This window comes from Lemur catta, chromosome 7 (genome assembly GCF_020740605.2).
Source record: "Lemur catta isolate mLemCat1 chromosome 7, mLemCat1.pri, whole genome shotgun sequence".
Classification (NCBI taxonomy): domain Eukaryota; kingdom Metazoa; phylum Chordata; class Mammalia; order Primates; family Lemuridae; genus Lemur; species Lemur catta.
The window spans coordinates 98689670-98713848 of NC_059134.1; the positions used below are offsets into that span (position 1 = coordinate 98689670).

General features: G+C 60.3%; 1 protein-coding gene across 1 annotated transcript; it reads left to right on the forward strand.

The window, feature by feature from the left end:
• The first annotated feature begins 652 nt into the window (after positions 1-652).
• CD5 (CD5 molecule) lies at positions 653-23550 on the forward strand. Its single transcript, XM_045558189.1, has 11 exons — positions 653-782; positions 9511-9549; positions 11736-12035; positions 12516-12578; positions 12839-13180; positions 15225-15518; positions 16207-16332; positions 20619-20672; positions 21949-22068; positions 22619-22710; positions 23096-23550. The coding sequence occupies exons 1-10, from the start codon at positions 731-733 to the stop codon at positions 22705-22707; spliced, it is 1479 nt and encodes a 492-aa protein (XP_045414145.1). The 5' UTR covers positions 653-730; the 3' UTR covers positions 22708-22710; positions 23096-23550.
• The last annotated feature ends 629 nt before the right edge of the window (positions 23551-24179 follow it).

Here is a 24179-nt window from a genome sequence, read left to right on the forward strand (position 1 = left end):
TGACACAGATCACACACACCCCAACACGGAGATCACACACACTGACATAGAGGCCACACAGACATCCACACGGAGCTCTCTCTCACACGCGCACACTCCGATGCAATCCGTGGAGGCATCGTCTCTCACGTTGCCGGTGCAATGGCACCTGTGGGGATTGACCTCAAACTCCTGACCTCGTCCCTCAGGGAAAGCAAAGGGTTTCACTTGGGTTTTGCACCAGAGTCTGCAGCAAGAACCGACGCGATGCCCCCCACTCCCCGCTCTCACCACCCAGCACAGCTCAGAGCCCTCTCGGGGGGCCCACCGCATCAGGGGCTTCTCTCCTCCCCCCCCCCCTCCGCCCCCCAGGCCTGCCCTCAGCTGGAGCCAGGCACCTCCTTCCACAATGTGGGCTCAGGCTCCCCCCCCAGCCTTGTCCCCCCAGAATGCACGGCCCGGTCCCGAGTGGGGTGGTCAGGGGCACTGCCCGGCCTCGGCACCTCAGGCAGGAAGCTGGCAGAGGCCAGGGCCGCCATTCGAACTGGGGCAGATGGTTTCGCTGGGAGGAAGTTGACAGTTCAACTTCAAACACGGATGACGCAGGCCCCACACTGCTACTCCCCGACGCCCCTGCCCCTGCGTGTGCCGCCCCGCCCCGCCCCTGCCTCCCCAGGAGCGAGGCGCTGGGCAGACACCCTCACCCACGAGAGCGGGCGCCCCGACACTGAGACGGGAAGAGGCTGCGCCCATGGGGTCTCAGCAACCGCGGCTGGCCGCCTTGTACCTGCTGGGGGTGCTGGGTGAGTACCTCTTCCGGGCCAATGCCAGGACACCTGGGCTGGTGGTGGGGCAAGGGAGCAGCTCCCAGTTCTTCCCAAGTCTGACCCTGGGCCTGCGTGCCACCTCTCTGGAGCCCCATCTGCTCCCAGCCCCAGCTCAGCTCCCGGCCCTGCTTCCTACCCCTGGTGGCCTGGGCGGCTGAGGGCCTTCCCAGACCCTTCCAGGCGGGACCCAGGCTAAGATCAAGCCGTCTGGCCCATGTCCTGTGTGGGCGCCCTCCACAGGGTCCCCGCCACGGTGCCCAGCCTTTACTTGGTTGCCTCCAGGGACGGGGAAACTCGCCACCGCCCGAGGCAGCTCTGATGATGCTCTGGGCAGAGAGTGGGCTGCGGCAGGGTGGGGCCTCCTCTGAGGACACACAGTGTAGCCCCCGGTCCTCTCGCACAGGGCCCTGGGCGGTCCCAGAGGGGCCCAGCCGGGCAGGGGGCGTGAGCACACCCTGGGTCTGCCCCCACTCCAGCCCCGGGTTCTAAGCCTGACCCTGTGTGACCTCGGGTAGGTCCCTGCGCCTCCCCAGCGCTCGATCTCCCCTCGTATGTAATGCAGGGGGTGTGACTTGGGGGACACCCGACTGCTTCCAAGGGCTGAGAAGGTGTGGCAGGGGGGGAAGGTTGGACTCCAGGGTGGGAACAGGCGGAAGCGGGCGGCTTCCAGCGTGGAGGGAAAGGACTCAGTGGCCTTGTCCGCCTGAGCAGGGAGCCTCAGTCCCCTCCTAGAGACGCTGGGTATGCAGGTGTGAGTGTGCATGAGTCTGCATGCGTGTGTGTGTGTGTGTGTGTGTGAGAACTGTGTGTGTGCTTTCATGGGCACATGGCCTCCAAATGCAGGCTCACCTCCCCCAGCACAGGTGACGATGGCTCGTGTGCAGACGTGTTCACATGGCTCTTATCCCACGTAACAAGAGGTACAAAATGCCTTCTGTCCGCAGGTCAGAGGCCTAGAGGCAGTCCGGTGGGTTTCCGGGACCCTGCCAAGGAGCCGCTGTGGCCTCCTTGGTCCTGGGGATTCCTAGGACCAGGCCCTGAAACCCTCCACCTGCCCTCACCTGTGGCCTCAGACCCCCGGGACAGGGAGCCTGGGCCCAGCCAAGCTCCCAGCTGGGCGTGAGCAGGGGTCCTGCTCCACGGCCCTCCCCCCTGAATCCCATCTTGGGGCGAGGCTCCTGGCAGGACCAGCGCAACCCAGAGTCAGAAGACCTGCAGACAGCACCTTCACCCCCAGTATGGGGGCCATCTGGAAGCCCAGGGGCACATGGTCCCCGGTGTGTCTGTTGGCCTGAACTGGTTGGTGGGTAACAAGCATTCCCCTAGTTCAAGGGGTCACCGCTTACAAAATACTTTTGAGGCCATTTTCTGCTGTAAGCGTCACAGCAGCCTATGAAGTGGGCAGGCCCCCGACCCCCATTTTGCAGTGGAGAAAAGCCAGTGCAAAGCCAGGGCAGAGCAGCTGGCGGGCAGCAGAGCCGACCCCAGCCAGCACGCCTGCCCTCGCGGGGCCTCTGCACCCTCAGCTAGGCGTAAGTTCCCGCAAGCCACTTCCACATCGGAAAGCGGCCGTGGGACACAACCTCCACCAGCAGATATGCGGCCCCCAGGGGCCAGGGGCACCGGGGCCAGGGCTGAGGCTGGGGGCAGAGAGCACAGGCCCCTCCAGCCCTTCCAAGAAGAGATGCTCAGAGCCAGAGCCCTGGGGGTCGCCGCAGCCTCCTGGCTGGCGTGGGGGTCTGGGGACCTTTGGGCCCTGGGGCGAACCTGGGGTGCTAGCAACAGGCCAGGACTTCCCACAGCCCAGCCTACCTGGGCTCACCTGCAGGGGGAGGGAGGCTCTGACCACTGCAGTTTAAAGTCCAGTCTGCCACTTGCCGGCTGGCTGACCCTGGACTAGTTCTATAAGCATCAGTTTCCTCATCTGTAAATTTGGAATAGTAACAGTCCCTCACAGAGGCTTACAAAGATGAAATAAATTAATGCATCTAGAGCTTCAGTGCAATGCCTGGCATTGTATAGCAGTGCCAGTAAACATTCATGATAACAACAACAGTTAGTATTATTATTACCAGCGTCAGCAAGACACAAGGAGAGATAGGACCCAGGAGGGAGGAGAGTCTCGCCAGAGGCCTGTCCAGCCCTTGACCTCCCTCCCGCAATCCTTTTGCACAGGCTGTTTCTTCATTCATTCATTCATTCATTCATCCATTCATTCATCTACACATATTTATTGAGCATCTAATGTGTGTCCAACTCCGTGCAGAGCACCAGGGACACAGCAGCGACCAAGACAGCAATCCCGAACCTCATGAGTCTGCCCAGCTAACAGTGGAGACCCATTAGAGAACACGAGTAAACAAGTACCCGCGATAGTCACAGATTTTGAAATCCCGTGACAAGTGCAATGGAGGGCACCGCTGGCTGAGGCACAATGCAGGGTGCACTAGGGGGGTGGCCCCTTGGCTGGGCAGGCACGGTGGGCCTGTCTAAGGAGGTGACCTCTCAACTGAGACCCAAAGGATGGAAGGAGCCAGCTAGGCCGAGAAAAAGAGAAAAGGGTCCCAGGCAGAGGGGGCGGCAAGGGCAAAGGCAACAGGGAAGGACGGGCCGAGAGGGGCTGGGCATCCACAGCAGAGGAGGGAGCGGCTCCAGCTGCAAGCAGGCGCCAGGCCCACTGTCCGGGCTGCAGAGCTGAGGCCCTCGTTGGCTCTTCGCACAAAGCATCAGGCTCCTTGCAGACCCACAGCTGCCTGCCCCCGGCAAGGAACGGAGGGACCTGGAGGCCCAGGGGCTGGCACTGGCCTTTCTGTCACTATTCGGCTCCACCAGTTCAGAGAGGTCTTCCCTGCAGTGACCAGGGAGAGAGTTCAGCTCAACCTGACAGAACTGATTGAACATCTACTTGTGCGTGTGTATGTGTGTGTGCATGTGTGTGCGTGTGTGCACACGTGTGCAGCCCTGTAGAGGGGGCCTTTGGAGCAATGCAGACCTAGGTTTGATTTCTACTTGGCCACCCACAAATGACAAGAACATCTGTCGGAGCCTCAGTCTTCTCAGAGGCTCATAGCTGCGCCCACCTCAAAGGATAATTGCGATAATTACATCAGATTCGTTCAGACAGCAAGGATTTATTGAGCACCTGCTGTGTGCCAGGCACTGGTATAAGTGCTGGGGACATAGCAGTGAACTATTTGACACAGCAGTCACAAATCCTTGTCCCGGTAGATCTGGGTAGTCACGGTGCAACAGGGAGACAGACAAGAGACAACTAAGCTAGTGCTAGAAAGTCACAAGAGGTGTGGGGACAGACAGAGGAGAGCCGGGACAGGGAGCGCCGGGGGTGTGCGGTATCCAGGGAGGGTTCAGTGCGTGAGCCAGTACCTGAAGCACGTGAGCGAGGCCGCCGTGCGGGACCCGGGGAGGGGCACTGCAGGCGGAGGCCCAGTGGAGAGAAACGGCGCCACACGGGCCATGGAGGCCTCCGTGAGGACTTGGGCATTTCCTCCCATGCACTGCAGAGCCACACGGGAGCAGGGGTGAGTAGAGGAGACACCATAACTCTCACCTCTCCAGCTCCTCACGCCCTTATCTGGAACCTGGGCCGGATGTGTTTGGGAATTCAGAAGTTTTCAGATTGTACAAAGTAATATCACGTAGGTACTGTGTGTTTATAACACACACGAGGAGGTCTGGGGCAGTGCCCCATAATCACACGCATCCCTGTTTCTGCAGTGAAACATACGAGTTAGCACACTCAGAGGGACCCGGGGAGACCGCTGACACCCTCCCGCCAAATGCACGAGAAAAGACTCTGGGATGTTGGATTTTGAATTCCAGATAGGAGATTGTGGGCCTGGATCACTTCCTCTATAACTGCCACCGTCACCATTATTGTCACCATCATCATCATGTCCTATTAGGGGCTTGACTCTCACGGTTCCCACAGGGACCCAGTGCTCCCTTCTCCCTGGGGGCACAGAGGGACAGATGCCAAACGAGCAGGATAAGAAGTGGGTGGTGGCCGGGCGCGGTGGCTCATGCCTGTAATCCTAGCACTCTGGGAGGCCGAGGCGGGTGGATAGCTTGAGGTCAGGAGTTCAAGACCAGCCTGAGCAAGAGCGAGACCCCGTCTCTACTAAAATAGAAAGAAATTATCTGGCCAACTAAAAATATATATAGAAAAATTAGCTGGGCATGGTGGCGCATGCCTGTAGTCCCAGCTACTCAGGAGGCTGAGGCAGTAGGATCGCTTGAGCCCAGGAGTTTGAGGTTGCTGTGAGCTAGGCTGACGCCACGGCACTTACTCTAGCCCAGGCAACAAAGTGAGACTCTGTCTCAAAAAAAAAAAAAAAGAAGTGGGTGGTGGCAGTCAGCAGAGGTGACAAGGGTCTTATGCACCACTACAGACTCCCGTGGAGGCATCAGAGGGAACCCCTCGGCCTCAGTTTCCCCCATTTGTACCATGGGGCAAGCAGGCTCTGGATTATCCCCGTGGCTGACTCACAGGGGGCCCTGTCAGGTGATGGAGGCAGGGTTTCTGTCCTGACTGCACCACCAACTAGTTGTGTGAACTTGGGCATGTCACTCAGCTTCTCTGAACCTCAATTTCCTGATCTGAAAATGGTCCCTTCTTCACAGGGCTATGGGTGGAAAGAACAAGCCCTCGTCATGAGAGAGTTTTGGAGCATGTGAAGCTCTGAACAAAAACAAAGGCTTGTCACTGTGACAGCAGAGACACCATACATGGCATGAAACTCATGCAAATTCAATTAGACACACCAGGCCACCAGGGAGGGAGAGAAATAACAATTTAAACAGCAAAGGCCATTCGCCCACCATGCTCTGTCTGCTGCCTGGTGCAGGGCCCGGGTGAGCGAAACCAAAGACCCAAATGGGGGGTTCCTTCCAGCGGCTCCATTCCCCAGGCCTCCCTGGTTTAAACCCAGTGGGGTTCCATGTGTGTTTTGCACATAAAAGGCTCCTCATCATAAACCGGCCACTGCATCTGGGGTTCAGCCCAAGAAACAGGACTTTGGCCCCTGTGATCTCTGTTTTCCTGAAGCGCTGTCGCAGCTCCACGTTAGACACGGCTGCGCTGACGACTGCGGCTTCAGAACAGAGGCGTTTCTGACCTTCCAAGTCAGCCAGAGTAGAGGATTCAAGGAAGGAAAAGCCAGAGTCCTCCCCAAAAAGACAGGCAGACACATTGCGCTTGACGTAGGTAGATGGCTGTGGTTACGAAGAGGGTTATGGGCTGACAGAGGGCATCGCTTTTTATGGAAAAAAGGGAACACCTGACGTCCAAACCAAGCTAAATCAGTCCGCTGGTGACAGCCTCCCTCAGATGAGGCTTCAGGAAAGAAATGGGGTCTTCTGTGAAAACCCGCACCCTGGGGTCTGCACAGGGCAGGAGCACTGTCATGGTCACTATCATTGGTAATGTCCCAGCCCTTCTCTGTGTCCCCAGGTGCCCGCTGGCCCTTAAGCAGGCCACGCCCTTGCCCTCCATTCCCCAGCGTTTAGGGGCTTCAAATGCAAATGCCGAAGGGTCCAGGCAAGACGTAGTAGTGAGTCCAAGACAGAGGTTGGGACTACAGGGTCTGAGGCCGGCTGGCCCGGCTAGATTCCTGGGTGAGTACTCACCCCTGCATGCTGCAGCGGCCTCATCATCTGTAAAATGGAACCGACCGTGCAGGTCCACAAACGATCATCTGCAGTTCCAAAACCCAAAAAGGATTTGTAAATTTCTGGCAAATGCATATGATGCAAATCCTGACCTGAACAAATGGGAGACTATTTATAATCTCGATGCATCCCACTAAGTGTGAAATTCATACGTTTTGCTGCAGAGACTGTCGTGTGTTTGAAGCCAGGGCCCTCCAGACACGTGGCGATGGTAGGATGCCACCGAGGCGTTGGCAAAACAGAAGGCACGGGCCACAGCCACTGCCTGGGGCTGGCGGTGATGCAGCCAGTGTGCCCAGCGTGTCTTGTTTCCCAAAAACATCTGGATCTTACGATTTGTTTAAAAAGCAAAGAAAAATAACAAGAAACCTTTTTGTAAAATTGGCTTGACATGAGGCTGGGCGCGGTGGCTCACGCCTGTAATCCTAGCACTCTGGGAGGCCGAGGCGGGTGGATCGCTCGAGGTCAGGAGTTCGAGACCAGCCTGAGCGAGACCCCCGTCTCTACTAAAAATAGAAAGAAATTATCTGGCCAACTAAAAATATATATAGAAAAAATTAGCCGGGCATGGTGGCACATGCCTGTAGTCCCAGCTACTCGGGAGGCTGAGGCAGTAGGATCACTTAAGCCCAGGAGTTTGAGGTTGCTGTGAGCTGGGCTGACGCCACGGCACTTACTCTAGCCCGGGCAACAAAGTGAGACTCTGTCTCAAAAAAAAAAAAAAAAAAAATTGGCTCGACATTTTTTAAACACTGTGTAGAGCAAACAAAACTCCCCCATGGTGGGATGCGGCCCATGGGATGCTGAGCTAAGGGCCAAAGTCAGGTTCTTCCTGAATACTGTGGGGCGAGAGGAGATGGGAGGTAGCGGATGAGGCTATAAGGGTCTCGGAGCTGCTTTCAGGAACTTAGCTAATCCTCACCAAGACCTCAGGGCGGACAGGGTCAAAGCAACTGGGGCTTGAGGAAAGTAATAAAGCCTTTCAACTCTCTCTGGCTTTTTTTATATGTAGATTTTTTTTTTTTTTTTGGAGTCAGGGTCTTGCTCTGTTACCCCGGCTAAAGTGCAGTGGTGCAATCATAGCTCACTATAACCTCAAACTTCTGGGCTCAAGTGATCCTCCTGTCTCAGCCTCCCAAGTAGCTGGGACTACAGTTGTGCACCACCACACCCAATTAATTTTTAAATTTTTAAATTTTTTATAGATATGGAGGATTTCATCATGTTGTCCAGGCTGGTCTCGAACTCCTGGCTTCAAGCGATCTTCCCACCTCGGCCTCCCAAAGTGCTGAGATTACAGGCGTGAGCCGCTGAGCCCAGCCTCTTTGGCATTTTTGGCCTTGAGTTTTGCCTGGGCCTGCCCAGTCCAGGTTCTAAATTGTGGGAGCTTCAGAGGACGCTGGCAGGGGAAGGAAGGGCCTCCGGAGAATTTTCATTCCCAGCCCCTGCTGCTCGGGGTCTACGTGTGGATGGCAGATGAGGAAATGGCACGATGCTTCCAGGTCCCAAGGATTCTGCTCACAGATCTGGCAGCCGCAGAGCACTGGTCCTCAGGCTGCAGGGGTTCCAGGAAGCCCAGGGCAGGGGTGAGTTGTAGTCCGTAGGGCGTCAGGGAGTCCCTGGTACAGTCTGCAGGGTTCAGGGGAAGGAGAGTGTGGGTCTGAGCCCTGTGAGAAGCAGCTGAAAGAATGAAAATAGGCCGTGGCCCACCATGAATGTGTTCATGGACAGGTAGAAAGAACAAAGACCAGAAGCCTCCAAGTCCACCGTGTAGCTCGCTGTCCTCCTCGCCCGCCCTCCGTCAGCTGCTGAGATACATCAGGAACTAAAGATAGATCACAGAACCAAGTTTCATTTGTTCTGCATAGTTTTTAAAATTTGAACCAAGAGGAAGGTGAGGGATAGAGGAATCTAACTTCCTTACTTTACAGACGAGGAAACCGAACCCAGAAAGGTTGAGCGACTTGCCACGGTCACACAGTAAGTTCATGGCTAAGTCTTCCCCCAGCATGTCTTACTGACTGAACAGAACCCCAAGTTCGTTCCCTCTGGTCAGGGTTGCACGCTGGGGACATGCGGGAATCGGCGAAACACAGGGCAGGACGCGGCAGGCTTCTCCCTGAAGGGAAGGGAGGCAGCTTGGCCGGGCCGGCAAAAGCACAGACTCGGTGCCAGGCAGCCAGGGCAGAGTCCCGGCCCCAGCGCTCACTAGCTGCCTGGACAAGTCATTTAACCTCTCGGTTTCCTCACCCATAAACCGGGGACCAAAATAATAATACCTGCTTCATAGCACTGGGGTGAGGATCGAGAGAGTCGCTGTATAAAAAGGCCTGGAAGAGTGAAAGCTGTCCAAGTGGTGACGACGGTGACGACGATGGTGACAGGGGGAGAAGGGAGGAAACGCCGCTCATGCGAGGACCAGACAGGCGCCCAGAGGGAGGCCGAGCCCTGGAGTGCACAACCACCTTTTCTCAACAGAGCATTTCTTTTTTAGAATTTCTCCAGCTGGGCCGTTCCGTGTAGGATCTGCAAGGATGGTCAGGCCCAGTCCCTGTCCCCACGGGTCTGGGTCGTGCTCACCTCTGTGTCTCCAAACGTGCACTCTGGAGGAGCAACTGGGTGGCCGAGAGCAGAGAATATAGGTTTTCGAAGTCAGACTCATGGTTTGAGTCCAGGTCCTGCCACTTGCAAGTCATATCAGCCTGGGCAGGACACATGTATATACCTGTTAATATTCGTAGAATTGTGCACTAAACAAAAATCGATTTCACTGAGTGTTCATTTAAAAAGTAAAGATTTTTAAAAAGAAAAAAAAAATGATGGTTGCAATCCACTACATTGAATTCATGATCACTCAGGGGTTCCAAGCTGTAGCATGGAAACCCCTGGCCCTGAACCCCGTGACAGTGGGGTCGGAGAGGCAGAAAGGGCCATTGCTCAAGCTGCGCGTGTGAGCCGGAGAGAAGGGAGAGGGTGGGAGGCTTCACTTCCTGACCATTGTCTCTTCTTTCTGCAGTCACTTCCTGCCTCGGAGGGCCCAGCTGGGATGACCCAGGTAAGGAGGAGCCACATGAAGGGAGGCCTGGGGCAGGGGGAGAGTGGGGCTGCAGTTCCCTCAGGCCACAGGGGGACCTTCTGATTAAGAAGCCGTCACCTCCGCCAGAGTGAAGCCCACCACACACACCGACACAGACATGTGCACATTTAAGATGCCCACATGCGGGTGCATGTCCTCCCTGGCCACAAAGCACCAACAAATGCTGGTTCTCGTGATCATTTTTATCACTATGCACAGAAAACATACCGGCCCATAAAGGCATCTTGCAAAGCCCTGTTTCCTCCCCAGTTCTGTGTTTGGTTCCAAAGTCAAAGCCATGTGCAGCTGAGGCTGCAGAGAGGAGCTGGGCCAGATTTTGTAAAGTGTGTTGAATGTCCAGGCTTAGAGGCCAGTGTTTCCCAAATAGGGTTCCATGGAATGTGTTGGAAAAAGGGCAGGCATCACCTCATCTCCCACTGAGGGCTGACAGCATACACGGGCCTAGTAAAGGCTCTGAGAAGTCCTGCAGCAAAGAAACATGTTAAACCATTTTTAACCCAGCAGTTCCCACACTCCGTTTCACCACAGATCTCTTTTTCGCATTGACTGGGACAGCAACATGCTAAATGTGTCTGTGGAAAAATGTGGCTGGAGGGTCTCACAAAGCCATGGTGCAGCCAGAGGAGGCCGCAGGGCCCTTGGCAGGCCCTGAGCTAGGACCTGGATCCGGCACTCATGTCCTAGCTCCAAGCTCTAGCAAGTTGCTTGACTTTCCTGAGCCCCGATTTTCCCACCTATGAAATGGGAATAAAATTTCTTCCCTGGTGAAGTTGTAATGCGTCAACTCGCTGGGCAGGAAGCCGAGAAGTGTTCCGCCAAAGTTAGGTGTTGAGACGAGCCCCGCTTCGCCTCTAACTGGCCAGGTGACATTGGCAAGCCCTGGCCCTGCGCTTTGGCCCCAAAGTGTCCTCATCTAAAGAAAAAGGCAGCCTGACCGTGGTTCCCAACCAGGGAAAGCTCCACTGCAGAATCACCTGGAAGAGTCGTCTACATTTTCAAAAAATTCTTGTATAGGTGGCACATTCATCTGGCTCAAAAATTTAAAAATATAAAAAGATCCACAGTGAAGAGTCTCACTTCCATCTCTGCCCCCCAACTGTTCCCCACCACCCTAACACCCAGGTAGTGACCACTTTTATTTGTTCCCTGCATATTCTTCCAAAAGCTCTTCATGCAAATACGTGCACACAGGTATGTACATGTATTTTCCCCTCGTGGAGCTTTATAAAATCGCACAAGCCACATGCCTATGACCCAGCGATTCCACTTAGGTATTTACCCAAGAGCAATGGAAACGTGTGCCCACACAGAGACCTGTGTATGAATGTTTGTGGCAGCTTTATTTAGAGTAGTCGAAAAACCTGAAAACAAACCAGATGGTGAATGGACAACAATTGTGGCATATCCATAGGATAAAACATCCAGCAGCAAAAAAGAATGAATCACTTATACATACACTTTATACATGCAGCAACATGGATAAATCTCCAATGCGTGCTGAATGAAAGAAGTCAAACCAAAAAACAAAACAACATGCTGTATGATTCCATATGGTTCCATTCATATGACATTGCAGAACAGGCAAAACTAATCTCTAGTGACAGAAAGCAGATCAGTGGTTGCCCGAGGCTGCATTCAGGGAAATTAACTGTAAAGGGGCAGGAGAGAACTTTCTATTAAATGGGTGGTGGAAACGTTCCATATCTAGATTACAGTGGTGGTTATGTGCATTTGTCAAATTCCATTGAACGGGTACCCTTCCTGTGAGTACATTGCACTGTATGGAAATTGTACCTCGATAAAATTGATTTTAAAAGTTAAAAAAAAGACGTCAGGCCCTATCCCAGACCTACTGATACAGAATTCCCAGGAGCGGGCGGTCGTGCTGGACGGTAGGTGCTGAGAACACCTTGCCCTCTGCTCTGAGTTGCCTCCGGCTCTGACACCTGGAGCGCCACCCTCCTGGGTCCAGCTAAGGGCTGCCTGGGTCAGGACCACCCCAGCCTGGGCTTCTGGAAAGTGCCTGCGGGGCCAGAGGAGACAGAACTCACCAGGCAGCCAGGGGGCAGGAGGGGACCTCGCTGAGCCGTGGGGGGCCACTGTGGACAGCCCTTCCCAGCCTGACCCCCTTCTCTGACCCTCAGATTTCCAGGGGAGGCTAATCCGCTCCAACTCGAGGTGCCAGGGCCTGCTGGAAGTCCAGTTCAGTGGCCTGTGGCACACAGTTTGCAGCCAGAGCTGGGGCCGGACATCAGACCGCTGGGAGGACGCCAGCCAGGCCTCGAAAGTCTGCCGGAAGCTGCGCTGTGGGGAGGCCTTGAACCTGGGCCCCTTGCCTCACTTCAAGAGATCCCAGAACCCGATCACCTGCCAAGGACACATGGGGTCCTTCTCCAACTGCAGTTTGACAAAGGGGTGCCACCCTCTGAGCCTCATCTGCTTAGGTGGGTAACCAGCCAGCCACATGGCACACCTGGCCTGGGCACCAGCCCCGAGGAGCCGGCCCAGGGCCTGCATCTGGGGCCCGAGCAGGCTGGTGGAAGTGGTGAAGGGTCCCCAGGTGATAACCAGCCCCCAAGACACATACACTGGTGGGGGCCCACAGGGCGCGGCACCCGTCTGGTAGGATGGAAAAGGAGGACCTGGTTCTGCCAGTTGCTAACTTCAGCGTCCCCTCTCTGAACCTGCATTGTCCCATCTGTAAAACGGGGTGGTACTGCCCACCTCCCAGGAGGCTTAGAGACAATGTGAGCATCAAGTGGACTTAAAGTGCCAAGTGGTACCTATGTCGCAAGCACCTGGTTTGTCTCAGCACAGCCAGCTGCCCCCAGCACACCCCCCGGCCGCATCCCCTTCCTCCCTTCCCCATCCTCCCTCCTCCTGCCATTCCCTCCCCCAGAGTCCCCCTCATTGTGTCATTGCAGAGCCCAAGACGACCACACCTCCACCCACAAGTCCCCCGCCCACGACGACGCCAGAGCCCACAGGTAAGAGGGCTCTGACCTTCCTGTGGTCAGAGTTAGCAAATGAAAACCCGGGATGCCTGGGTACATTTGAATTTTAGCTAAATGTGGAAATTTCTAGTATAAGTGTGTCATGGGCAATATTAGGGACCTTACCACCCCTCAAGGCCAACCATCGGTCAGCATTTGTCTGTGGCTTGGGGCCAGACAGCAGAGAGTGCGGCGAGCTGCCGCAGAAGGCCCCGCACTCAGGCCGGCTCCCGGCCCTGCCTCTCTTCTCCCAGCTCCTCCCAGGCTGCAGCTGGCGGCAGGGCCCCGGGGCCTGCGCTGTGCCGGCGTGGTGGAGTTCTACAGCGGCAGCCTGGGTGGCACCATCGCCTATGAGCCCCAGGACAGCATCCAGAGCCTGGGAGGGCTCCTGTGCCCAGCCCTCCAGTGCGGTTCCTTCTTGAAGCACCTGCCAGAGGCCGAGGCGACCAGAGCACCAGACCTGGGGGAGCTCTGGGAGCACAGGCCCTTGCCGATCCGGTGGAAGATCCAGAACTCGAGCTGTGCCTCCCTGGAACAGTGCTTCCGGAAAGTGCAGCCCCAGGAGGGTGGCCAAGCTCTTGCGATCGTCTGCTCGGGTGAGTGAGGCCTGGCCAAGCCCCCTGGCACCTCCTGCTGCTCTGGGAGTGGGCACAGCCGGAGCGTCCCCATTGGGCCAGGGAACACACATTTCCTGAAAAGCCCTGCCTGCCGCGCAGGGTACCAGGCACTGTGGAGAACACGAGGGAGGCTGAGGCCTGGTCCTCGGCCGCTAGGAGGTGGGACAGGGTGGCGGGGGGAGGACACACGCACACCCAATGCCCTGGGAGTCTCCACAAAGCAACACCGACCAAAGCCAAAGGAACCGCTGGCTCGGCTGCCACGTGGGGAAGTGGAGGCAGCAGGACTCCAGCAGACGGCAAGTCTCCTTGTGGGTTTGGGGAGGAAAAGAGAAAAGCGTTTGTAGGCGGGAACTGTGGCTTGTGCCAAAGACGGAGCACTTGGAGGGGCGGGCCTTGCAGGAGGGGGGTTGTAGATCCTGAGAGCTGAGGTTGCAGCGATGGTGAGAGGTGGGAGGTCCCCGAGGCCTGGGGGTGGAGCCCAGGAGGGCTCTCTGCAGAGGGCCCTGAGCCACAGGGGAGAGAATGGCGATGGTGAGACCAAGAGGAGGAGGCAGCTGAGACTGAGTCTGTAAGACCCCAAGAGGCCAAACCAGGATTGATGAAGGAAATCAAAGGCCTCAAAACAAGGAAGGCCAGTCAGGGCCCGGCTCCAGAGGCAGCGGGTCCTGGCCCGGGAGTATCCTGAGGGAGGCCACACTGTACTTCCCGGGAGCTTGCTTGGTGCCGCCGACCGTTCCAGGGCATTTTTATTAACACATATTCACAGTGACCTTAGGAGGTGGCTGTTATTGTTACCCCTTTTTGCAGACGACGAAACTGAGGCTCAGAGAGGTCAAATGTCTTGCCCAGTGGCCTAGAGCACTAGCTGGATGTCTGCTCAAGCAGTGTCGCTCCGGAGCCCGTCGTCTAAGCCTTAGCTACGCACAGTGCGGTGCCGACCGGCAGCGGCACCCGGGCGCTGGTCAGAAATGCAGCCTCTCAGGCCCCGCCCCAGCCTTTGCCAATGAGAATCCACAGTTCAGCAAGGTCCCCGGTGACTCGTGCGCACAGATCGAGGCGGCATTGCTCTGGGCCCCTTGGTATCCTGCAAGCAGGGCTGCCCCACACCACTGGATACATGGTGCCAATCAGTAAACCGCTGCCCCCCTCCAGGCACAGGCAGCCCCCGAGGGTCTCCTGGCCCCATGAGGGGAGCACGGGGTGGCTCTCAGCCCCACTCGCCCTCAGCTAGGATCCTGCAGGCTACACGGGCAAAACCATACCCTGGGTTCTTGCCTTTGAAGCTGCTTCTAAACAGATACACTAGGGCTTTGAAGGTGGATGTTGCTATGGAAACTGGCCAAAGCTGGTGAGATCACAGCTCGCTCTAAACTGAGCCTGCGTGGGCCTCAGCCCTGGACTCCCAGCTCCCGGCAAGCAGAAACGAATATGAGTCTCTGGCGGGCCGTATGCTGAAAGCCTGGCCCTCAGGGTGCACGGCCGGCCGGGGCAGCAGGCTTCTTCGGTTCTGTCCCGCTGTGAACCACCAGGACTCAAAGCAGGAGGTCTTTCCCTTCCCTGGGCCTCAGTTTCCCTCTTCTGAAAAGCCCTCCTTCTTGCCAACGGGCAGCAGGAGAGTGAGCGGATGGTGCCAAGAGGGAAGCGGGCCCAGGTGGCGCCCATTTCCCACGCTCTTCCCTTGCCCCCCCTGGAACGGGGCCAGCTCCCTGCTGCCCCCAGGTGGCTGCCAACAGGCATTGCCACACTGCCAGCCTCTTTACAGAAAGTGCCCCTGTGGCTGCGTCTCAGGATGGTGCCAGCAGCCGCCCAGAGGCACCAGGGGCAGAGCTTGGTCGGGGGAAGAGCCAGAGACGACGCTAGAAAGAGGGAAGGACAGAGAGGAAGGTGGCCTGTCCTGGTGGTCCCACACGGTGTCTCCACCCTGCCAGGGCTCTCTTTTGCCGGGGGCATGGGCCGCAGGGACCAGCACTCGGGCTCAGGGCCATACCTGCTCCCTCACCTCCCATTGCTTCCCTCCCAGATTTCCAGCCCAAGGTGCAGAGCCGCCTGGTGGGGGGCAGCGGCGTGTGTGAAGGCAGCGTGGAGGTGCGCCAGGGCACGCAGTGGGCAGCCCTGTGCGACAGCTCTGTGGCCAAGGGCATGGTGCGGTGGCAGGAGGTGTGCCAGGAGCAGCAGTGTGGCAGTGTCCACTCCTATCACGTGCTGGACGCCGGCGAGAAGACCTCCTGGGGGTTTTCCTGTTCCCAGGAGAAGCTGTCCCAGTGCCACGAGCTTTGGGAGAAAAAATCCTACTGCAAGAGGGTGTTTGTTGCATGTGAGTTGGCCCCGGCCCACGGTGGGTGGAGGGCAGTTCCGAACTTTCCCTCTAGGACCGGCCAGGGTGCATGTCTCTCAAGGATGGCCCAGGAGCTAGACAGAGAGCCACAGGGCCCTAGAGAGGGAGGAGAGAGGGAACGTGGGGAACCGGAAGGAAGAGACAGATAGCAATGAATGTGAACGGGTAAGGACAGGGCACAGCAACGGGCAGGTCAGCTGACGGGTGGCGGAGCTCTTCCTTCTCCCTGCCACACTCCAGGACAGAAGGTAGACAATCAGGGGTAGACGGTACCTATTCGCTACATGAATGGTAACTGAACACAGATAAAAGAGAGATGGACGGACGGATGGATAAACAGAGGGCCGCTCGGCCACCGGCATGCGATCGTATATTGATTGGTATTGATGGCATATGACAGCAAATGGTAGAGTTAGTTTATAACGAGGGTGGCTAGTGACAGCTGGAGGATCAATTGTTAGATGACAAATGGTGGATGGATGAATGGGTAGCAGAGACTTCTAGCAACGGAGGGGCAGCCAGACAGGTGACTGCCTTCCACACAGGCTTGGGGAGCTCCCGGGAGGAGCAAGGGTGGCTGGGGGCGGCCGGCAGCCAGCAGCTTCCCTGGGGTGGGCAGTTTCCATCCCCCAGGGCTAGAACTGACCCGGCTCCTCCCCTCCCCCAGGCCAGGATCCAAACCCGAGGGGCCCGGCGGCCGGCACCGTGGTGAGCATCATCCTGGCCCTGCTGCTCCTGGCGGTGCTGCTGGTGGTGTTCGGCCCCCTGGCCTACAAGAAGCTGGTGAAGAAATGTAGGTGCCGGTGCCCTGCACGGCTCTGTGCCCGCGTGCGGAGATGAAGGGCTGAGCAGGAACCCTGGGGAGAGGGGTCCCGTCTCGAGAGGGCTGGGCTGAGGGCACCTCAGCTGCACCCCCCAGACCCCCTCCTCCCCACTGGCCTTTTCCTGCCCAAAGTAGCAGGAAGTCAGGGAAATCACAATCACTGATTTGCCCATATCTGGGGCCCAGGGAGACCAGTTCCAGTCCAGAGAGGGTGTGGCCATTCCCTAGGCTGCGGCAGCCCACAGTGTCATCGGCAGGACCTCTGACGGCAGCAGAGGCGGCCCAGGCCCGGCACCACCACTTGCCAGCTGCCGGCGATGCTGCCTGGGCCGCTTCCTCTCTCTGAGCCTGTTTCCTCATCTACCAAACTGGCAGTTGTGCACCTTGTGAAGGCAGAGGTTGCCTCTGCCTTGCAGAACTCGGGAGAAAATTATTCAGAGACAAGGAAGTGAGATCAGAGAGGCTGGGAACAGAAAGCCCAGCGCGGGGCAGGGTTGTGTCCCCAGCGCCTGCCCAGGTCTGGTTCTGAACACCTGTGGTTGATTCTCCAGGGGAACCAGCCACCTCTGCACCCTCCTCAGCTCGGTTCCCCTCCCAGGGAAGTCAGAAAACTGAGGCCCCGAGAACCCAGCAGCCAGGCGCTCAGCAGCACCCACACCTCGTCCTTCCCTCCCGGGCCCTGCCCCGCCCCCACCTCCCCCACGTCCCCCACCTGCCCCACGTCCCCCACCTCCCCCACGTCCCCCACCTGCCCCACGTCCCCCACCTGCCCCACGTCCCCCACGTCCCCCACCTGCCCCACGTCCCCCACCTGCCCCACGTCCCCCACGTCCCCCACCTGCCCCACGTCCCCCACCTGCCCCACGTCCCCCACGTCCCCCACCTGCCCCACGTCCCCCACCTCCCCCACGTCCCCCACCGGCCCCACCTCCCCCACGTCCCCCACGTCCCCCACCGGCCCCACCTCCCCCACGTCCCCCACGTCCCCCACCTGCCCCACCTGCCCCACGTCCCCCACGTCCCCCACCTCCCCCACGTCCCCCACCTCCCCCACCTGCCCCACCGGCCCCACCTCCCCCACGTCCCCCACCTCCCCCACGTCCCCCACCGGCCCCACGTCCCCCACCTGCCCCACGTCCCCCACCGGCCCCACGTCCCCCACCTGCCCCACGTCCCCCACCTGCCCCACGTCCCCCACCTGCCCCACGTCCCCCACGTCCCCCACCTGCCCCACGTCCCCCACCTCCCCCACGTCCCCCACCTGCCCCACGTCCCCCACCTCCCCCACGTCCCCCACCGGCCCCACCTCCCCCACGTCCCCCACGTCCCCCACCGGCCCCACCTCCCCCACGTCCCCCACGTCCCCCACCTGCCCCACCTGCCCCACGTCCCCCACGTCCCCCACCTCCCCCACGTCCCCCACGTCCCCCACCTGCCCCACGTCCCCCACCTCCCCCACCTGCCCCACGTCCCCCACCGGCCCCACCTGCCCCACGTCCCCCACGTCCCCCACGTCCCCCACGTCCCCCACCTCCCCCACGTCCCCCACGTCCCCCACCTGCCCCACGTCCCCCACGTCCCCCACCTGCCCCACGTCCCCCACCTGCCCCACGTCCCCCACCTGCCCCACGTCCCCCACGTCCCCCACCTGCCCCACGTCCCCCACCTCCCCCACGTCCCCCACCTGCCCCACGTCCCCCACCTCCCCCACGTCCCCCACCGGCCCCACCTCCCCCACGTCCCCCACGTCCCCCACCGGCCCCACCTCCCCCACGTCCCCCACGTCCCCCACCTGCCCCACCTGCCCCACGTCCCCCACGTCCCCCACCTGCCCCACGTCCCCCACCTCCCCCACCTGCCCCACGTCCCCCACCGGCCCCACCTGCCCCACGTCCCCCACGTCCCCCACGTCCCCCACGTCCCCCACGTCCCCCACGTCCCCCACCTGCCCCACGTCCCCCACGTCCCCCACCTGCCCCACGTCCCCCACGTCCCCCACGTCCCCCACGCCCCCCACCGGCCCCACCTCCCCCACGTCCCCCACCTGCCCCACGTCCCCCACCTGCCCCACGTCCCCCACGTCCCCCACGTCCCCCACGCCCCCCACCGGCCCCACCTCCCCCACGTCCCCCACCTGCCCCACGTCCCCCACCTGCCCCACGTCCCCCACCTGCCCCACGTCCCCCACCTGCCCCACGTCCCCCACCTGCCCCACGTCCCCCACGTCCCCCACGTCCCCCACCTCCCCCACGTCCCCCACGTCCCCCACCTCCCCCACGTCCCCCACGTCCCCCACCTCCCCCACCTCCCCCACGTCCCCCACGTCCCCCACCTCCCCCACGTCCCCCACGCCCCCCACCTCCCCCACGTCCCCCACGTCCCCCACCTCCCCCACCTCCCCCACCTCCCCCACCTGCCCCACGTCCCCCACGTCCCCCACGTCCCCCACGTCCCCCACCTCCCCCACCTCCCCCACCTCCCCCACGTCCCCCACGTCCCCCACGTCCCCCACCTCCCCCACCTCCCCCACGTCCCCCACGTCCCCCACCTCCCCCACCTCCCCCACCTCCCCCACCTGCCCCACGTCCCCCACGCCCCCCACCTCCCCCACGTCCCCCACGTCCCCCACCTCCCCCACCTCCCCCACCTCCCCCACGTCCCCCACCTCCCCCACCTCCCCCACGTCCCCCACGTCCCCCACCTCCCCCACCTCCCCCACGTCCCCCACGTCCCCCACCTCCCCCACCTCCCCCACCTCCCCCACCTCCCCCACGTCCCCCACGTCCCCCACCTCCCCCACCTCCCCCACGTCCCCCACGTCCCCCACGTCCCCCACCTCCCCCACCTCCCCCACGTCCCCCACGTCCCCCACCTCCCCCACGTCCCCCACGTCCCCCACCTCCCCCACGTCCCCCACCTCCCCCACCTGCCCCACGTCCCCCACGTCCCCCACCTCCCCCACGTCCCCCACGTCCCCCACCTCCCCCACCTCCCCCACCTCCCCCACCTGCCCCACGTCCCCCACGTCCCCCACCTCCCCCACGTCCCCCACGTCCCCCACCTCCCCCACGTCCCCCACCTCCCCCACCTGCCCCACGTCCCCCACGTCCCCCACCTCCCCCACGTCCCCCACGTCCCCCACCTCCCCCACCTCCCCCACCTCCCCCACGTCCCCCACGTCCCCCACGTCCCCCACCTCCCCCACCTCCCCCACCTCCCCCACGTCCCCCACGTCCCCCACGTCCCCCACCTCCCCCACGTCCCCCACCGGCCCCACGTCCCCCACCTGCCCCACGTCCCCCACGTCCCCCACGTCCCCCACCTCCCCCCACGTCCCCCACCTGCCCCACGTCCCCCACGTCCCCCACGTCCCCCACGTCCCCCACCTCCCCCACGTCCCCCACCTCCCCCACCTCCCCCACCTCCCCCACGTCCCCCACGTCCCCCACCTCCCCCACGTCCCCCACCTCCCCCACGTCCCCCACGTCCCCCACGTCCCCCACCTCCCCCACCTCCCCCACCTCCCCCACGTCCCCCACGTCCCCCACGTCCCCCACCTCCCCCACCTCCCCCACCTCCCCCACGTCCCCCACGTCCCCCACCTCCCCCACCTCCCCCACCTCCCCCACCTGCCCCACGTCCCCCACGCCCCCCACCTCCCCCACGTCCCCCACGTCCCCCACCTCCCCCACCTCCCCCACCTCCCCCACGTCCCCCACCTCCCCCACCTCCCCCACCTCCCCCACGTCCCCCACGTCCCCCACCTCCCCCACCTCCCCCACGTCCCCCACGTCCCCCACCTCCCCCACCTCCCCCACCTCCCCCACCTGCCCCACGTCCCCCACGCCCCCCACCTCCCCCACGTCCCCCACGTCCCCCACCTCCCCCACCTCCCCCACCTCCCCCACGTCCCCCACGTCCCCCACCTCCCCCACCTCCCCCACCTCCCCCACCTGCCCCACGTCCCCCACGCCCCCCACCTCCCCCACGTCCCCCACGTCCCCCACCTCCCCCACCTCCCCCACCTCCCCCACCTCCCCCACGTCCCCCACCTCCCCCACCTCCCCCACCTCCCCCACGTCCCCCACGTCCCCCACCTCCCCCACCTCCCCCACGTCCCCCACGTCCCCCACGTCCCCCACCTCCCCCACCTCCCCCACGTCCCCCACGTCCCCCACGTCCCCCACCTCCCCCACGTCCCCCACCTGCCCCACGTCCCCACCGGCCCTGACGCGACTTTCCTGTCTGTTGCCCAGTCCGCCAGAAGAAGCAACGCCAGTGGATTGGCCCCACGGGAATGAACCAGAACAGTAAGTGTCCCCAGAGGCAGGAGCCTCCCTTGGCCCCCGGATAGAGGCCACAGGGGCAGAGACAAGGTTCTCTGCTGACCACAGACAAAGCCTGTGGCTACTTGAGGCCTGTGACCTCCATGGTGCTCATCTAAGGTGCGACTGTGGCGAAGAGATGTCCCCACACTGGGGAAAGCTCAGGCTTCTTGATGGGGCAGATGGCTGAGTGGTCTCTAGCACGGAAGCCTCAGAGACCATGTGTCCCCTCTGTCTCTTGCCTCGTCTCTGGGGCCCCCGGGGGCCTTCACCTCCACCGGCACATTCCCCAACACAGTGGCCAGTGGCTGTCAAAAGGCTGCACTCACGAAAGAGGACTCCATGATCAAACAGATCTGGAAAACCATGAGCTAAGCAAAGCTAAACACGGCTCATTATTTCAGGACTTATCAGAACCTCAACGGGCCTTTTTGCGTTGTTCATCTGCAACGCAGGGATACACTAAGAAAGGTTGCCAAGCTAGTTTTATCATGGAACAACTCAGGGACAGCTTTAGCACATTCTGATGCAGCCAGGCCCACCCCACCCCTGGTCTTTGTCCTCTCTCCTGGTCACTGCCCGAGCCACCCTAGTGGCTAGAGCCATATCCCACCTCCTGCCACCCATTCCACATTCTCCCCCTTCACAAGTTCAAGCTGGGTGCAGTGGCTCCGGGAGGCCCAGGGAGGAGGATCACTTGAGCCCAGGAATTTGAGACCAGCCTGAGCAACACAGCAAGACTCCATCTCTACAAAAAGTTTAAAATTTAGCCGGGCAGTTGCCTGAGCCCAGGAGTCTGAGGTTGCAGTGAGCGATGATGACACCACTGCACTCTAGCCGAGGCAACAGAGCGAGACCCTGTCTCCAAAAAAAAAAAAAAAAAAAAAAAAGGCTCTGTGTTGTTCAATCCTTTTTATAATCTAAAGGCCCTCAGCTCCTGAAGGGCAGGGAGCCTATGTGCCCTGTCACTTCTGCTCCGGTCTCCTGCTTGGTAAATGCTGGGTGAACCACTGGCCGATGGAAGGATTGCCGGCCTGCCCAAGACTGCTCTGAGAGTCTGCCGCTGGCCCTGCCAGCATGGACCTCCCCAGGGAGAAAGGAGAGGGGGATGTGACGAAGGGGCTCTGGGTGCCTTCGCCCTGGCCCCCCGTGACATAATGGGAACAGGAAATTGAATTTCTGAAGTGCTGGGCACCTGCTGGGGAAGGAGGAAGAGGACAGAGCAGCGAGTCTAACGATGCTGTCTCCTGCATCCACTCAGTGTCCTTCCACCGCAACCACACGGCCACCGTCCGGTCCCAGGTTGAGAACCCCACAGCCTCCCACGTGGATAACGAATACAGCCAGCCTCCCAGGAACTCCTACGTGTCCGCTTACCCAGGTAAGCTCCAGGGAGCTCCCAGGCACGCGGGCAGAGCTGGAGCAGCCCGGCCAAGACACGGCATGTGATGCCATGAAGGTCATGTGACGGCCCAAAGAGAGAAGGGAGGCCCCAGGGCACGGGGGATCAAACTGCTTGCTAGACAGCAGGTCACAGCAGGGGCGGGAGGGATATACAGCCATCAGAGGCCTCAGCTGTCCGCTCCTCTGGAGAGAAGAATGCACTCAGACGCCATTAACCCCAGCCTTGCTGTGACCTAATGGGCCCGCTTCCCTGCAGGGCCCTGAGAAGCCTGGCAAATGAGGCCCCTTGGATCCCCCCGAGCCAGGAGAGAGCCATTAAGTGGGCTGTGAGGGCTTGGGGCCCAGGGAGCCTAGAGTTCAGCATCATTAGTGAACGTTTGGCTGATTTGATCAAAACAGATACCAAGCTGTCTCTGGCTGTTAGAGCCCCTCTGATCTTCCGACCCACTGTGGGGGGCGGCTCTGTGTAGCCTGGCGGGACAAGCCCCCTGCAAGCCCTCTGCCAACGGCCTCCTTTCTTTCCCCAGCTCTGGAAGGGGCCCTGCGTCGCTCCTCCACCCAGCCCGACAACTCCTCCGACAGTGACTATGACCTGCACGGGGCTCAGAGGCTGTGAAAGGTGAGCCCGGCTCCAGCCTGAGGCCGGCACCAGGGGTCCCACAGCCCGGGGATAAGCACCAGGCACTTGGCGCCTGGCTTTGTCCCCACCCACCCTTACATGAATAGGGGACCCCGAGCAACTTGGGTGATGGGAGTTGATTTGGCAATTAAAGCAGAGGAATCGTGGACCTCAAAAATCACCTTGTAGGCCACACAGACAGAGCCCCTAAGAGTTCTATGATGGAGTAACACCCCCAGCGACACCAGCCCACCGGCATGGAGAAGCCCCTGACGCAGGACAGCCGCCGCTGTCCCTGAGATGGAGCCCAGGGCGTGCGGTGTCCCCATCTCCCTGAATAACCTCCTGGTGTCTTCCTCTGACACGTTTCCTTCTCACCCCACAGAACTGGGAGCCGGGAACAAAAAACCAAGAGCCAGACCTCTTTGTCCTGAGAAAACTCTGCATTCACCACTTGGAAATGACACCCCGATTTCTATGCCCAGACAGAACGTGGACAGAGGCCAGGGTGCCTTTAGGTGCTGCTGCCCTGCGGGGGCAGGCTGGCTCTTACACCCCAGTGGCCCCTGGCCCCCGCGGGGACCACCATGACCGACAGCTCGGGCGGCCACTCCAAGTGAGGAAGCTGAGGTGGGCAGAGCCCAGAAACAAGCAGCCTTCCACGTAGAGACTCAGGGGTGTCCAGAAGGGGGTCCCTTTCCTAACCCTGTGTGCAGGGGAGCAGCAGCAGAACCCAGCTCCGTCCTTGACTCCGACCCTGATAAGGAATGACAAGGAAGCTCACACCTGAGCTCGTGCATTTTTAATACGTTCTTTGTAAATAATGCTTTTTGTACTTCCTGGGAATGTTCTGGCCTCTTCTGTCCATGGTCTACCCCTGTGGATCCCTCTGGGGAAACCTCCCGGGGGAGCTCTGTGGCCGGCAAGGTCAGAGGCTGCACCCCTGAGCACGATGACAGCGTCTGCGAGCCAGGGGCTGTGTGGGCACCAGGTTTACACGGCCGCCCCACCCACAGCCTCAGCCCACGCCGTCCACCCTGTGACCCCCTGCACCTCTCACCCACAGATGCCTCTGCGCCAGAGCAGGGACCGCTGGCCGTCAAACTCACGAGGCACAGGTGCCAGCCCAAGGCCCCGTGCAGAGGGGAAACCTAGCAAATCCTGACCAATTCGGTTTTTTATTTCACTTTAGCAGGCCCAACTTCAGGTAGTTCCAGCCAATCACAGCTAACCTTCTAACCAAGTGCCTCAGTTTCCTTAACTACAAGTGAGAGGAGGGCATCTACCTAGTGAGAAAAATAGCCCAGAGCAGTGTGAGGCATGCAAAATTTATCAGGCCCAGAGAGAGAGAGAGAGAGAGAGAGAGAGAGAGAGAGAGAGAGAGAGAGAGAGAGAGACACACACACACACACACACACACACACACACACGCCTGGGCTCAATTGTGTGAAGGCATTTTCTTCCTGACT